The sequence below is a fragment of the Amblyomma mixtum genome, chromosome 3 (assembly GCF_055824585.1).
Source record: "Amblyomma mixtum isolate Tamu chromosome 3, ASM5582458v1, whole genome shotgun sequence".
Classification (NCBI taxonomy): domain Eukaryota; kingdom Metazoa; phylum Arthropoda; class Arachnida; order Ixodida; family Ixodidae; genus Amblyomma; species Amblyomma mixtum.
The window spans coordinates 46570742-46588094 of NC_143014.1; the positions used below are offsets into that span (position 1 = coordinate 46570742).

Sequence of the window (17353 nt, forward strand, 5' to 3'; positions counted from 1 at the left end):
GAATACCTTACATTCTAGTTGCCTCACAATTAAAACTGATGTCCAAGAATCCTGGACTTGAACGAATGAAATGGGTGCAGCTATTGAAATGTACTCAAGGAAAATTTTGTGTAATCATGGTTTTCACTTCACGACCGGCCTGAAGAAAAACTTGAAGCATTACTTAGGCTCTGCCTTAAAGGGAATGATGCGATAGAATTAATAGACATCTTTAACATACCGTATGCATGTATACCGTGTTACCGTTACTGGACCAGGATGCTGCCTACCGCGAGGGGCCTGTCGGAAATATGAGCTGGGCTGGGTTCCCCCGCTTGCCTGGCAAATACTGCAATATACCTGCCGATGCGAAGATTCAACTCCACGCAACCTGATTTGGGCCCCCGGTCACCAGGGGCTCCAGGGAAACGACAGGCCGATCAGGCCGCCCGCGTCTCTCCCCTCTGTCCTTGGAAGGTTACTCCCAAACAGACAATCTGGCCTTTACATTCAAAGACATCACCAATTACTACAAGGAGGAGCACCGGCGCTACCTGGCCCCTTGTAAGGGTCTGGATCACGCTGACGAGCGCCTCCTCATCAAAATTCTCACTAACAGTGTACTGTGCCCGGTGGTGCTTAAACATTTCAGTACATCCTTTGATGACGCGTGCCAGTTCTGTGGGGAGGTGGCTGACGCCTTCCACAGGGTTCGGGCGTGTCAATCAAACCCATCTATCCCCCCCCCCCCCCCAACCCCACCAGAGAGGACTGGGAGGCGGCCCTGATCCTTGGTTCAACGGGTGCAGGCAGCGTTGCTTGCCAATGGGGTTCCACCTAGTATTGTGAGGGGAAAGGGCCAATAGGGTCCTACCCCAATCACCTTTCTGTAAAAATTTAATAGACTATAAATGTTTTTCACACCACCCACCGCCGATGAGCACGCGCTGATTGATCCCGATGCTGCAGATGCGCGCACATGGATGAATGGATGGATGAAAGATGGGAGCGTCCTTTTTGAAATGGGGTGGTGGCAGTTGCCACCATGCTCGGCTTTTTTTAAATTTATTTTTGTTTAACTGTGTCGTAAATTGTTATAAAAATTCGCCATTTTCTTTAAATACGTTTTCCTACACTTCTAACCTTATGTGACCTCTGCTTTCGAGCCACCAATCTTCCAATCATTTTGCTAACTTCACCCGCAGATTTATTTACATGGCCATTGTTATCTATAAACTCTGGGCTTCTGGAAGAGCAACTGTGCGTGCATCAACATCCAGATGGATACCATCACATTTGAGTATGAGGTTTTCAATTGTTTCTACAGATTTACCACACAGCACATGTGCCATCTTTGTTAAATTTCTTTTTGTAGCTGCGCATTCTAAGGCGCTGCGGAAAGCGTTGTGCAGACGACGCGACGCCAAGGCTACGCCCAACCTCCTCCCGTCAGTCAGAACTATGCATCAGTGGAGTGCCTTTAGCGAAAGTAACCCCCATGACGTCAACGAGGTTCAGAGTAGTGGGGCGGGGACGTTTTTGTTGAAGGAAAGAACGAACGGGCTTTGATTTGAATTTTTGCAGCTTTTCGGGGCGCGCATGGCTCTAGTATTTTGCTGAGGTTATCTTCGATGCCTCATCTATGCAGTGGGCTTGTTTTTCAAAAATGCCCGGACCCTGGTCAGTGGCCCTTTAAGGGATGCGCCACTGCCCCAGCCATGGCTGTTTCAAACACAGACGCCGGTGGAGCTTGCTTGTGAGATCCAGGTTGCTCTTTCCGAGCTCCCGTAAGGCTCATGCGCAGTTCCATGGTAGGCACGAGGCAACTGCACTGAATTTATTTGCATTGATTTAATTTCCAAGTGACACAGGGTACAGGTAGTTCACAACCCGGTGGGCAGCTTGCCACCTATCACGGTGGTCAGGTTGTGATGTCGCAAGGTCACGTGACCCTCGCGACCAATCATTAATTTAACTGCCAGTTTCCGTAGTGGGCAGACTGCTCAGGATTCAACTGTAAAGACGCCACAGTGTCACGTGACCTAGGTGGCAGGTGGGCAACCTGCTTTTCTCGACACGACGATGCTGGGGTTGCCGCTGAATGGGACCCTTAAAGGGTTGCCCCGGCATTTTTTATGCCTCCACGGAGTTTACTGAAGATTACAGGGTAAGTGCCAAATTTCGCAGCCAGGTGACGTCACGTTCCATCTGCTTCAGGTTTCGGTGACAGATGCCACGGCTAGCAACATCTTTTTCTGCATTATTATTTATTAATATTTTGTTACTACTTATTTTATTAATAAACAGCCACTAACAACAACGTCTTGTTGCAGCACAAATGATATTTAAAACTTTCCATTTCATGCCTTCAGTCGGGGCACTTTCTCCGGGCACCCATGTGTGTGTGACGTCACAGATTGGCAAGCTCGTTAACATTCGCTCTGCGTTTGCTAAAGGACAAAATTTCGCACTTGTTTACTGCCACTTCCGGCAAATAATGACCCAAGCTGTCGCTTACCGTCGGCAGTTCAGCCACTCAAAGCGCATACAATAAGTTTTGGGACAGTATCATGATGCCACAGGTTTGTGTCGTGATGCCACAGTCTGGCCGAAATCCAGTTTCAGTTTTCTGGTTTCTGCTGTTTTAAAATACATCTACTCAGTATTTTGAAAAATGATATTTTGTCCCGGATACAGCGGACTCTAAAAGATTGCGATACGATTATCAACTCAAAATGCCCAAAAAACCCACAAGTCCGAAGCGTCCACGTCATGCACGCCAGATGGCTTCCACAACGTCGCTAGCGTTGCGCTATGGCGGTTATTGAGGTGACGATGCTCTGATCGCAGGTAGAGCTCACCAGAGTTGCTTCTGGGCCATGCAGGGCGGCTTGTTTTTGCATTGTCAGCATGCCAAATCTCTCATAGCTGACAGGGACTTTCGTGCTCACCATTTCCGGGCGTACGGCGTTCAGGTGTTGAGAGAGACCTTCACTGCTGAGAAGCAAACCCCTTCAGCTGAATATTTTTGAGAAAGACTGTAGTTCTGATGCATCAGAACTACAGTGGCAGTCAGAGACAACCTGTATCCTGCAACAGCGACAGTACTTGATGTTGGCCGCTATAAGTGCTTTCAGGAAGTTCATTTCTCCTCCTTCCCCTCTTCCTCTTATTTTCTTTGGGCACTCGGTTCGCATTCTATCATCGTGCCGCCATCTAGCCTGCTGCACATGCATCATAGAGGGTCCTTAGGCACTGAGGACCCCTTTCCAGACACACCGGGCGCGCGTCAGTTACGAGAGCGTTCCTCTCTCTGGAGTGCGCATTTCTCGTATTGGCTGCCCCAGCGGAGAGGTCCATACCTGTGACAAGCAGCCTCCTGGTGGCGGTCGCCTGAGTTGCGCCGTCTGCGACGTGACTGCAGACATAGAGCCCGGCGTCCTGGGGCCCGCAGTCGGCCACTTCCAGGCTGCTCGAACCGTCGGCGTGCAGCCGCGCCACGCAACGATCGGCCAGCGACCGCGGCTGCTCGTGACACGCGGGTGACTCGCCCTCCACAGAAGCCCCCATACGGAAGAGCACGGGCGCCGAGTGCACCGGCCCGGACGCCCGCACGCTGCCACCGTCCGGCAGCCGCCAAGAGACCGCTCCTTCCGCCGAGCCGGGAGGCGTCATGTGGCAGCGCAGCACGGCGCAGCTTCCTGGGGCTGCCGCTACCTCCGACGGCATCGGCTGCGGAGAGCATAGCGGCGAAAGCTCCGAGTGAAATTCAGCATATGATTCAGCATCGAACGCAATTCAGCCAATGGGCATGCGCAAATTGTCTTGACGGCGCCAGATGGCGCCATGTACCCGGCAGCTGCGCGCGCACGCCTGCAGCATCGGGACCAATCAGCGCGTGCTCACCGCCGGTGGGCGGGCCCCCGGTATACCGGTGACACGGTACACGGTATGCTAAAGGTGTCTATCTAGCGCCCACCGTACGGTAATCACGGTAACTATGGTAACTGTTACCGTACGGCAAAAGGGCAAGCCTGGCAACGGTAGCAATGTCGACGCGCGTTATCGTATTTGCTGTACGACCGTCCGGCTATGCTAAAACCACTGTCTTATTTCTACGCTCTACACTGGCCGCGCGAGTTCGGAAATTACTTCTGGCTATTCACACAGCCGCCGTCTTCGATGTGCTGTACACATGGAGGAAAAAAAAAAACTAAGGAGGGAGCGTGACGTCACGCGGCCAGCGTTCGCAAGCCGAGTGTTTATGAAACCGTTTTCTCCCTTAGTTTTTCGCTCTCCCAGTCAGTCCTTTATGTTTTGATTCTGGTATGTTTTAGTGCGCGGCGTGTGGCGCGAAGCGTCCACAGCAAGGAGGTTGATCTACAGTCAGTCTGCCGCGCTAATCCGCGCATGCGCGCGCGCAGCGGGGCTAGATTTTACCGCACGCTGTTACGTGCATGGCGTGATCACGGGGGGACAAACTTTTTTTTTACTATATCTTTACTTGTTAAGACTAGGCTTCAAAGTTGTCGCCGGACGCTCCCTCCTCAGTTTTTTTTCCTCCATGGCTGTACGAACGTAGCCCACTCGGAAACCCATGCTACATGTACAGACCCATTCCGCGGCAGGTGCCCGTGCTCACTTGATCGCACTGCCAAGTTCGGCGGGCGGAAGTGAAATCTCCGAAAGCGAGCTCTCAAGTAACTGCAGGTACAGGGGCAAGTGTGAATTAATTAATGCTCGCCTATTAATGCATTCGACGCCCTATTAAAATACTTCATAATCTTAGCCTAAATAAAGCTTTTCGTGAGATTTTTCCACTTCTGTGCATGCCACCCTCGGAAAAATTCACCTAGACCTTCACTGTACTTGCAACCGCAGTTATTCAATGAAACGACGATAATCTAAAAAAAATGTCTACGAAGTTGTCGCCTGCCTTACGCACAGTTGAACCCACAGAAGATAATTGTGCAGCGCAAGTGTGTGGTTCGGCACGTTGCACTTCCAGCGCACTGCAGTCAAGTTGTAGTACCATACTGCATATCTGTGAATGGTCAGTGAACTGATGTCAGCGTGTTCTGAAATTTCCTATTTGGCCTGTTATGCTTTCTGCTATGCCTTGAGCAGCAAACACTTCTTTTAAGAGCGAAAGCTCTACATCACGACCAAAGCCGCAATTGAAAGCCGGGCCATCACTGAAGCCTTGACCTTGAATAAATAAATACTGCCGCTACTGGGATTCGAACCCGCGGCGGCGCGAACAGATCAACTTTCGCTGGCCAGTGCACGAGAGTACTGCTATCGCCGCAGCCTACTCTCGCGCTGTGCATTGCACACCGTCGCCATCTGAGCCTGAATGAGGATAAATAAACATGACTATTTTTGGGCTCCATTTCTGTGGGTAGTAAAAATTTACTCTCGTACTCCTAAATACCTCCCTTGTATAAGAGAGTAAATAAAATACACCATTTATACGGAGTAAATAAAACCACCTTTTGGGTGTGTGTTAGAGGACAAGCCAATTACTCCCATTTGGGTGTTTTTTGTCAGCAGTGTAAGTGTAATATCTATATCACTTTTTTGGGATTTTGAAAATGTTATGCGCGACGCAAACAATCTGCTGCTTGCAAAGTGTTGATTAAAGCTATATGTGCTCACAACTGGCGGTTCAGGCGGCTCTGGCCGTGAATACATGGAGGAAGGAAAAACATGGGAGAGGCGGTTACGTCGCATTTTTTTAAGCCAGCCCCCCCCCCCCCCCCCCCCCCATTTGGCTGTCGTCTCAGCGCGCTTGCCCTTGCGCAGCAGGCATTGCAGCACACGACGCCATTGGGTCCAGCGCTACTATTGGCTGCGCCGTCGGCCAAAGACTCCCAGTAGTCCTTGGGAAAGCGCGTGACTACTGGCACACTTTTTGGCGTGCAGCTCGGATAGCGAGGGCCTCTCCTGAGTTTTCCTTCCTCCATGCTTGAATAGAATTACTTCACCATTTTAGCGAAAGTTGCATATATATCTTTTTTAAATACCAAAGTGGGACAGCAAAAGGATACTCCAATGTTTATTTGTAGCGTTTCGAAAACGCAAGAAAAAGGAGATTGAGAACAATGTAGTATTAACGTTTCACCAAAACAGAAATTAACATTGTCCTAACGTTTCGGTGCCCCCTGGGTCTGGGCAGCGCTAATTTTAAAGATGTGGACGAACATACGATAGAAGGCACCTGAAGCACCTACAACAATATATAACATCATAGACACAGTTGTGCGCGGCTATAAGGCGCCGGCAAAAAACAAAACATAACCCAAGAACAAAAAAAACCCGCTTTGTGGCAATATCGCTGTAGTATTAAGGTATTATTTACATGCGCATAACAGCATCACTTGCCTCGGTGAAGTTATTTCCTTCGACGGAGAGGGAACTGTCGTCCTGCGATTTGCGCTGCTTCTTGTCAGCCTTGTAGGTCTTCTTTAACCGCAGAGACCATGGCCTCCTGTTCAAAGTACATAGCGGCGATTTCATACTGACCAGGCAACAAAATTACCGCTCTGAAAACGTTTTCTGGCGCAGAAGCACTGATGTCCAGATTATTCTTGAAAAAAAAAATTAATCTGACCGCAGCTGACAACTTAACTTTACCTAGCATTTGGTTCATGATAGTCTCAACAGCTGCTGCACCATAAGACAACGAGATGCGACTACTACTCAATATAAGTGGTCATAAGAGGTCTTTAACTGCCGTGACCCAAGAAAACGAGCCCGAACAGAGCATGTGAACACTGATCCGCTGCTGCGACGCCAAGTAGTATTCCAGCTGAGTGCCGCAATAATAACTATATGACTACACCAAATGAGTGCCAAGAGAAAGCATCTTGCGCTTCAGACTACTCCCGGTGACGGTGTGGCAGAAATCAGGAGCAGATAGGGGTATGGAGATGAGGGCTTCGATCATAAGGATATCTATGCGAAAGAAGTCACTGAAACCTGGGAAATCATATGGAAGCGTAATTTTTTCGATACGAGAGCGTTCTTTAGCTACCTCACCAAGATTTCACGATGTATCCATCTGGCCTCGGAGCGCCGCGAGCATGCGCACATGTGGCTGGTTGGATCGCTGGCACGCCGGTGCTCGCTCGCCGAGCGGGCGGCCAGTTGGTGCGTACGACGAGATAGGGCCTCGGAGCAACCACAAAGGAACTTCTTGCAAAAAAACGTCAATCGACACAGCCGCCGATACGCAGTGAAGTAAAGCGATACGAAAGCTGCCAGACACAGTGTTTGTGCTTCGATACCATGATATGACAACTCAAACAGTCAATGATCATAACGGGGGACTTCAACATAAACATTTCAAACGCAGCAAGCCAGCCGTTTTCCACAGTACGTGAAGCAGGCCTTGAATGTAACACCAAACATGTTAACAGCCTCAGCGCCAACAACACGGCACGGCAGTGTCATCGACCAAGTCTTTACGAGGCGTTAGTCTCAGTTCCAGGAACCAACCATGAAGACAGCAACGTCGACAACACGGATTCAAAATAAACAAATTGCGAATTTGTAATCATAGTGAGTTGCGTCGTGTGTATCGTGACGAATGCTCTCGCATTTGATAGACAGCCAGAGTGGTGGTTTCTGCAACATTTTTAAAGTTGTTAATTAGGGTGGGGAATTGGGCAGATGTTTTGGCTTTTCCTCTTTTTTCTTTTTGCACGCTATCCTCCCTGCTGCAAAACGTTTCCGATTAAAATATTTACGCCATTTATCCCTATAATAAACCCCACCACTAAAAAAAAATCCCCTTTGCCTTCCTTGGTTTTAGTGACGATTGCCTTCTGCCTTATAATTAATAGGCGCTGAGTATTGTACACACCGTAAATTTCCGTCACACGGCATAGGAGCTAATCTTTTACCCACATTCTCGCACTCGCATGCATGCTGCATGCGTTGGGAGCATTGCACGGGGAACATTTCATTGAAACAAAAAAAAAATCGAAAGTTTTCATTGTACGTCTAATGCTATATGAATCTACGAAGCAGTCATGCTGAACTTGTAATCCTCATCCATTCCACTGAATTGACATTCGAACCGTCTCCTATATATTTACTCAGACAGCACCTACAAATCTTCAATCACTTAATTCTCACCCTCCCGCAACGTCACGAGCCATCGGTTCAACCAAGAACGGCGACAAGGGCGAGCTCAAGAGGGACACGCAGCCTACCAATGGCGACACACTCGTGGCTCCAGCTTTTGCTTGAGGTGTCGTTTAAGCTCTTCATTAACGTGTTGGCTCAACCCGCCGGCATTTTCGGTCCGGTTGGATGCGATGCAATTGTTTAAACGAAAGAGCTGAAACTGCCTCACGCGTTAACGCATGAGCAAGTCAGCTTCGGGCGTGACATGCATCGTTGTGCCAGCGAAAACCGCGGAGTACAGCTCACTGGACTCAGCCGAATGCCTGAAACGCGCCACATAGAGTGGTGCAGTGCCTCATATACGTATGTACAGTCTTTGTCAAAAGTAACCAGGCTGTACGGTTTGCTTCTCAGTCGTATAGTAAAGCTATTATGCCAGCCCTCAAGCATAAATCTCTGTATGGTAAGGCGAACCCCTGCCCTCACCTTCAAAGAAGTTTCTGATCTTTAGAGAAAACGTGAGGGGTCTAGCTACTAAACGAATGAGAAGCAAACCATGCAGCCTGGTTACTTTTGACAAAGACTGTACTTCCCAACCACAATTTGATGGGCGCTATATTGGACAAAAGATGCTGAGCAGGACAACGCGCGGCTGGCTTACCCGTTCCGCAGTGACGTCCCGTCCTCCGGCCGGTTGCCCGACGACGTGAAGCTGGCCACCCGCCGCCATGGGGACGGCCGCTCGTCGTGGGGGCTGTGTCCTCGCTGCTCCTGGCCAGGCGACGTCTCCTTGGCTTCCTTCACGTGCGCAAAGAGGCATCGCCGGCCGATGTGCTAACGTGCACCACTGGCTTTTGCAGTTGATTTTATTGCGAAAGCAATACTACTTGCACTTTCACGCCGTTGCGTGCCGCGGCCGGTGACCACCATCGTGCCGCGGCCGGTGGCCACCATTGACCTTCATTTGACCTTGATTGCATTACATTGGATTAGATTGGCTTAGATTGGATTATATTAGATTAGATTACATTGGATAGGAGTGGATTGGATTAGATTGGAGTGGATTGAATTGGAGATTAGATTACATTGGATTGGATATGAGTGGATTGGATTAGATTGGTGTGGATTGGAATGGATTGGATTGGAGATTAGATTACATTGGATTGGATTAGATTGGATTGCGTTGGAGTGGATTAGATTGGAGTGGATTGAATTGTATTAGATTGGATTGAATTGCATTGGAGATTACATTACATTGGATTGGATATGAGTGAATTGCATTGGAGTGGATTGGATTAGATTGGAGTGGATTGAATTGGATGAGATTGGATTGGCTTGGATTGCATTGGATTGTATAACCGATGCATCACCACAAGTCTAACCACAAGCACCACCACCAGCTACACTACCAGCTGTACTATGGCGTACGTACAGATATTGCTTTCGCAATTACCGGGCTTAACCAAGCTAAGCCACAGAATTTTTTTGTAGAAAATTAGCTGGTACGCATCCGTTATTTAGGTGACATCAGTGAAAGCACCTTTTCGAAATTCGTTGAAATACAGAACCTTGATTCACGTGAACAATATACAGGTTTTGGTTGCTGAGAATGGCTGCTGTTACGTGAACCAAATTGGAAACAACACCCGCCAATTTTCGGAGAGTAAAATGCTGGTGCTGCTTTCAATGGGGAGCTTGTGGGTCAAGACCTATGGTCCTCCGTATGACCACCTCAAGGAATTGTAAATTAAAATGTCGTTAAAGACTCACGGTTTCAAGGACTACTACCATCAAGCAACAGTTGCGCTGCGCAGCGTCGGGGTTGATTCAGCGACAGTAGTCTGCCATGCTGTCACACCGGCATTTCTGTAAACCATAGCCTTTAAAGTACCAGTAACTTTTGAGCGCGTCAATTTCCCGAGCTCGTGCCGGGTGCTTCCAGCTGCTGCAGGCGTCTCTTCTCACGGACAGTACTCATGTGTCTAACCAGTCCACCACTCTGTGTGTGTGTGTGTGAATGCTACATGCGTGCTAGATTGCGCTATATATTGGTGCATACTTACGCTGGTTTATGGTTTGGTTTATGGGGTTTAACGTCCCAAGGCGACTCAGGCTATGAGAGACGCCGTAGTGGAGGGCTCCGGAAATTTCGACCACCTGGGGTTCTTTAACGTGCACCGACATCGCACAGTACACGGGCCTCTAGAATTTCTCCTCCAAAGAAATTCAGCTGCCGCGGCCGGGATCGAACCCGCGTCTTTCGTGTCAGCAGCCGAGCACCATAACCACTGAGCCACCGCGGCGGCGCGTACTTATACATCATCAAAGAAGACACAGTCTTTGCTCCTCAACCTTGCTCCTCAAGGTGCAATGAAGAGGAATCTGAACTCGTCTTTCTGCCGCGGGAACTCAATCTACACGTTCCGAGCATTCTTAGAAACTTCGACTTTTTGCCCTGTGTGGCCGATTTCCCCAATTAAATCGGATTAACGTCCGGCTCCCGCCTTTTTTTTTAATTCTCCCCGTATGGTAGGCGCAGTTGACCAACGCGTGGAGTGCCTTTCAGTCAGCTCCTTGGAGGCTTGCCGCTCTGCCATCGCGGTGTAGTACGTAGTATGTGAAAGCAAATAGTCCGTGCGTATTTTTATTTCTACGGGCTTGTTTTGCGGCTATGTTATCTGCGAATAAAACTATTTATTCACGGAAACTTAAAAAACAAAATTAAGTGGAAGCAAAGCATCCACGGAGCTGGCTGAAAGGCACTCCACGCGTTGGTCGACTCCTCCCACCGTACGGGGAGAATTAAAAAAATAAAGGCGGGAACCGGACGTTAATCCGATTTAATTAGAGAAATCGGCCACACAGGGCAATAAGTCGAGGTTTTTAAGAATGCTCGGAACGTGCCGATTGAGTTCCCGCGGCAAAAAGACGAGTTCAGATTCCTCTTCACTGCACCTTTAACTTCTTTAGCATACCGGAGACGTATACCGGATGCCTCCTGCGCACGCGCAGTGGCGTGTGCCACCAGGCGGGACCACTGCGCGTGCGCAGGAGTCGTCCGGTAAATCGGTATATGCCTCCGCTAATACGTCTCCGGCATGCCAAAAATATCTATTAATAGACGTTAACATACCGGAAACGTATTAGCGGAGACGTATACCCGCTTGCCAAATGCCTTACTGCGCACGCGCAGTGGCCCCGCCTGGCCCCACCCATGTCAATGTGTGTGCGCAGGAGGCGTCCGCTAAACCAGTATACGTCTCCGCTAATACATCTCCGGTATGCTAAAACATGTAATGTATGCCTGCTGCGTACGCGCAGTGGCAGGTACGCGCCCCATGTTTCCACACACAGTGTAAATGCGCGTGCGCAGCAGTCATACGTTAATACAGTATACGCTATGCTAATACATCGGCACTATATGCTAAAACTTTCCAATGAGTCTGCATCCGCCACCGTCATTTTTGGAAGCACCAGGCTATCCCCTGGAAACAATGGCGGCGCATGTTCGAAAATCACTTCATGGCCTTCAGGTCTGACACCAGCTGCTCTCCTGTGCAATGCAAAGCGCTGTTCCTGCATTGTCTTGGAGTCGAATGACGTCTCTTTTTTTTGTTACGAAAGCAACACTACGCGAGTCGCCGAGCCATTTCACGGAGCTGAGGAAAGGCCATACTGCGCATGCGCGAGAAGCAGTCACGTCACACGGCGCACAGCTGGCGCGCCGCCGCTGCGGGGGCCCCGCCGCCCTCGCCAGTTGCGCATGCGCAGTAGCGGCGCACAGCTAGCGTGTGCCGGGGCCGCCGCCGCTGCCGCGCGCTCTCCATCGCCTCTCTCTCTCTCTCCTCGTTGTTTTCGCAATCCTTCAGGTTTAACCAGAGCCAAACCACTGCCAATTTTTGTATACGTTCCCAATGCAAGATTATTTGACCACCGCTTCTGGCAATTATGCTGTTCACAGAAATGAGTTCGACACGGCAATGGCGACGCTGACGCGTACTACACGACCTCTTTGAACGTCGTTATCGGAAGTCCTCGATTTGGACTAAGGAATCAATTCCCTAAGATTAAGTGGACAGCTTTGTTACGGAGCTTCTGGAATTATTAAAATTATTATTAGTGGTTTCATTAATCAAATCAAAACGGAAGGAAAAGTTGCTAGCCACGGCATCTGCCATAGAAACCTGAAGCACCTGAGCTGCGGCTAGCTGAAATAAAAGGACAGGAAGGGGGAAGAAAGAGAGCGATGAAAGGAAGGACTCAATTGTCCTCGAATTGCGTCTTCGGCACGAAGGTCGACGATTTCACCCGGGATAAGGTCGTTTCGAGAACATCCAATAGCGCCCTTCGAGAACGCCTTTTTATCGAGGGTTAGACCCTAACTCTGGAACGCGCCCTAACCATTGCCAGAAGACGAAGAGAGGCAGCCCGTCATGCTAAAGAATTACCTGCGCCTCACGTCTTGATGGCAGACGAAAGCGACTGTCCCATCGCGGCGACACGCATCTATCGGATATTCAGAACAAAACCTGCTTCTGCTGCGGCTCGGAAAAGCATATTGCCGCTTAGAACTGCGTGGCACGAAACAAGAAATGTAACTGCAACGTAGAACATTTTCAGAGCGTTTGCCGAAATGCCTCCGAACCGTCAGCCACGCGAGGGGTCCCTGCTGCCCAAGAGATCGACTGTTCCGGGGAAACAGCTGCCGGGTCAGCGCAATGCGTGTAGCCGGTCCCTAGACGACCGGTGTATGCTTTGTTAAGATTAGAGCTCAAGAGGTTTGCTTCCAAGTCGCATAGTATGACTAAGCTTCGGAGGAGCAAGGACAAGAGTTCTTTCGGAACGCTGGCGATGCGCAACGAGCCCCACAACATGACCAAATCCCCTGGGGCTTTTCACTTTTGACAAAGGGTGTGGTTGTACATATTCAAGGTGGAAGAACAGCGTCTTGGTTGATACGGGATAAGTGGTGTCCATTCTGTCAGCCGCAACTAACAGGACTTTCGACCTCACTGTACTGAGCCACTGCGGGACTTTTCTATTATTCATAGAAGATGCTCGTCTTGCAAGGATGCTTTGCGGCTCCCTTCACATTCAAGGATCACTCTGTTGAACTATTTTTCTATGTTGTCACGGAAGGCACAGACATGCTCAGATTTAAGGCTGTCATCCCAAAACGGGGATAGCCTGGAAACTGAGTTCCAATTTCAAGCAGTCAGCGCCAAACTGGAAGCCAAATTATGTCAAGCAGAGCCTGCTCACGAGCATTTCCATGCAGCTGCAAAAGATGCAGCATCTGCCCGAAATAGTCTCCCATCCAGTCTTGTGCGCGATACAATGCTCAAGCTATCGATGGACACAAGAATTCAAGCCCGGAAATGTACCATAGTGCAATGAAGAGAATACTGGAACTAAGCTCGAATTAATATCAATTAATCTGAATATCAATTTTTAGACCCACCATTCTCCTGTATGTTTAGTCACTGATAATGCTTTGCCATTCCTCTGAGTACTTAGCATCAGTGAATCGCAGATTACTAAGGTATTCTTAACTCTTATCCCCAAGATTCCACAGGGACTTCGGCACATTTTTTTGGAGTGTGTGTGTGTGAGCGGGGGGGGGGGGGGGACTTCAAGTTAGTTTGGTTGGTTTTCGTTTCATGGGGTTTAACGTCCCAAAGCGACTCAGCCTACGAGGGACGCCGCATAGTAAAGGGCTCCGGTAATTTTGACCACCTGGGACATCGCACAGCACACGAGCCTCTAGCATTTCGCCTCCATCGAAATGCAACCGCCACGGCCGGGATCGAACCTGCGTCATCCGGGCCCACAGCTGAGCGCCGCGTAACCACCGAATCACCGTGCCGGCGGTTACTTCCGAGTATTTTTTATTCAATGTATTAAATACTCATTAAATTTTGTTTGTTTATATTTTTCAGTTTGGATTGTTGAACGAAGTATTTGTTAATGCGTATAAAAGAAATTGGAAGCGTATGTACACGCGCGGGGAGTGATATCGACTCTACTACAAGTTTGCGCACACTGTTTCAGTTCAGCTAACCATGCTCATGAACGACTAGCTCAGCCCCACTGTGCTTTACATTAAAGATTGATAACTTCCTAGAACTGAAGCATTTGTCAGAAATCTGACCCGAGTGCAAGCAGTAAACGGGCAGTGAAGAGCACTGGCGAGATAATGCCTGCCTTCCCGACACCCTTCCTCATTGAAATTATTGCCGACTTTAGGACTATGGTGGCTGTGGAGCCGTTTAGATATATTCCAGTATTTTTAGATCAGGCTCATCTACACCTAGATTTCGCAATGCCTGAATGACTACTGATGTTTCGACTGAGTCAAATGCTTCCTCGTAATCTATGACGGCTATACAGGGTGTCCAGGCTAAATTTAGCCAAGGGTTAAAAAACAAGATATTTGAGGCAGGCCAGTGAAACCACTTACTTACACCTACCAAGCGGCTTTCGCACCTTAAGCAGTTTTTTGTTTTGCAATTAATTAGCAATTATGATAATTTTTCTAAATGCGCGAATATTGACTTTAGAAAGCAGATGTGAATAGCGAAGTTAGAGAGCACCTTCAGAAACCCCCATTCCATTTATTTGCGACAAAGAAAGCCTCACGTGTATCTTTTTTCCCGAGCTCCAAAGAAAGCCCGCGAAATACAAAAAAAAAATCACGTGACTAGTGCTTTTGCGCGCCACGATTGTGCTGCTTTCAACCGTGGCTGGAGTGAACGAAATCAGCTGCTGGCAAGGCGCGACGACTCCACTGCTCCGGCAGGCCGATATGTCGACAGTGGCTGAGACGCTCGAGCGAGGCAGTCTGGAAACGTGACTGATCAGTTATTTTTCAAGCTCTTGACGTCTCCATTTTTATGGGTCAAGATGATATAAGCGTTTTTCCAGGCTTCCGGTACGCTAGAGGTCATAAGGCATTGCGTATACAGAAAGGCAACATAAAGGTGCACGAAAGCGGATTCAGAGCTAGTATTTTTACCACGGGAACTCAATCTACACGCTCCGAGCATCCTTAGAAACTTCGAATTAAACGTCCCGGCTCCCGCCTTTTTTTAACTCACCTCCGAAAGTAGGAGGAGTCAACCAACGCGAGCAGTGCCTTTCACCCAGTGGCGTGGCGGCTTGCCGCTCTGCCTCGGCGAAGTGACACGTAAAGCAAAGAGTCCACGCGTATTTTTATTTCCGTGGCCCTAATTTGCGGCTATGTTGTCTGCAACTGAGACTATTTATTCACGGAAACCTAAACAAAATAAAAGCGAAAGCGAAGCCGCCACGCGACAAGCACTCCATGCATTAGTTAACAACCTACTTTCGGAGGCGAGTTCAAAATAAAGGCGGGAGCCGGGTCGTTTAATCCAATATAATAGGGAAATAGGCCGCACAGGACAATAATTCGAAGGTTCTAAGAATGCTCGGAAAGTGTAGATCGAGTTCCTGCGGTAAGAAGACGAGTTCAGATTCCTCTTCAGTGCACCTTTAATGACATTCCCCTCTTTGATTAATCTTTTTTGCCGATTTCCTTTACAGCGCTTTAAAAAAAAGGCACTGCCTCCGCACTTTAGGGCATGCTCGATTCCTTCTATCGTAAATTTCCTCATCACGATCGTTATTAAACGTCCTTATACGACCATAACCGGAGTAAAAACAAACAAACGAGGAGGAGGTAGGGATGTGCGATTAATGCGATTCGAAGCGATCGAATATTTGCAATACTTCTGGCACGCAAAAAAGGCTTAACGGCGCAATAAGAATATTCAGTCATGTATTTTTTTAAATACGCAAGGCCATTACCTCACACGCACGCACGCGCGCACAATGCATTGAAGCTGTCAACCTGGAACTGTGCCAACCTTCTGCAAAATGGCCATCGGAAATTGGGGCAGTCGACCATCATGCGGTGCGAGAGCAATTTGTGGGACTTGCTCTCAACTGCGACTGCGTAGTTGCGCAGCTGTTGCGTTTCACCGGAGACTTTATGGACGCCTGCTATAGTCGGATACAACGTAAGTCTGCAGTGAAGCTCCGCCCACATTCAGCCTCCGCGCACAGGATTCCTCCACGACGAAAAAGTAGTCCGCTGCTTAAACGTTTCTTATTAGCTAAACAAAAAGCTTATCACAAGAAAAAATTACGAGCTCTAGAATTTTGATACGCTGATTGTTTGATGTAGTCAAACATTAAAAAGCTGATTTCGTTTACTGTTCCGATTGGCCAGCGGAGTAATACAAAACGCCGCGGACCGCGGCCCAGTGTTAGCAACTGCTGTTTTTTAAAGTTGTATCCTACTATAGGCGCATGCACCCCGCACCATACTGCGCGAGGCGTTCTCCGAGCGTCTCGTGCTAGCTCCCCTTGGTGCCCGCGCTGGAGAACGGCTGCGGCAGTCAGCTCAGACTCGTCCCGTGGAAGTCAAGGGGCCGCGCGTCCTTCATTCGACATGCACGCCGCAGTGCTGGTACCGGCGCGTGCGCAGACACGTGCCTGGCAGGTGTACACGGAGGCGGGGCTCGGGCTGCACACTCGCCGCGATCCCAGCCGAGGCACGCTCAACCGAAACCACAGAGGAAGCGTTCTATAACCGTTATTCGCCGCTCGAGACGAATACTTTGGGGTGATTTCGAATACCAAACGATCGGTTTGAATCGAATACTTAACTCTTCTACTGAGCATTCGAAATCGAATATTCGCGCTATAATCGCTTGCCCTAGTTCCCACTACGAAGGTGTGGTCTAAAGCACACGATTCGAGGAAAATATGATATTCATATGAGTGCTTTCGAAAGCTAGCACCTGGCAACAAAGTTCTGCAGATACCTTGACATGCTTACTACACTATCCACTACAGCATGCTAAGCGCGGCAAGCACAGCAGCTTTGGTGATTAAGCCCCACCTCGATGGACACTTCCGAGGTGTACGGGCGGAGCGCCTACGCGCACGGGCGTACGCTGGAGCCTGTCTGCGCACGCGCGAGGCGCTACGCGCGAGCACATATCTGTGCATGTCAGATATCGGCGCCTGCGCACGGGCGCTAGCGCGCGCGTCGGAAGCGGGGTCCGGTTGACAACAATCGGAGGACCGCGGGGCTCTCGAGGACTCTTTTCTTCATAGCTTCGTGTTCCCCGAACTTTTCTTCGCGGTTTAATTCGTCCTTTCAGCGCCCTCCCAACCGTGTTTTGTTCACGGCTTGACATTCTTTCAGTCGGCT

At 49.2% G+C, this 17353-nt stretch overlaps 1 protein-coding gene across 12 annotated transcripts in view; it reads right to left on the reverse strand.

Annotated features, from left to right (window-relative positions):
• Nucleotides 1-17353, reverse strand: part of trio (trio Rho guanine nucleotide exchange factor) — a 252378-nt gene that overhangs the window by 13638 nt on the left and 221387 nt on the right. For 11 of the 12 annotated variants that reach the window (XR_016290205.1, XM_089579062.1, XM_089579067.1 and 8 more), the window contains 3 exons: nucleotides 8774-8910; nucleotides 6364-6469; nucleotides 3342-3711 (listed from right to left, as the gene is read on the reverse strand). Coding sequence is in view for 10 of the 12 variants with exons in the window: in XM_089579062.1 (XP_089435188.1) it covers nucleotides 3342-3711; nucleotides 6364-6469; nucleotides 8774-8910 (613 nt within the window). In the remaining 2 variants the exon portion in view is untranslated. The remainder of the gene's footprint in view (nucleotides 1-3341; nucleotides 3712-6363; nucleotides 6470-8773; nucleotides 8911-17353) is intronic. The other variant, XR_016290206.1, reaches the window with a different exon arrangement.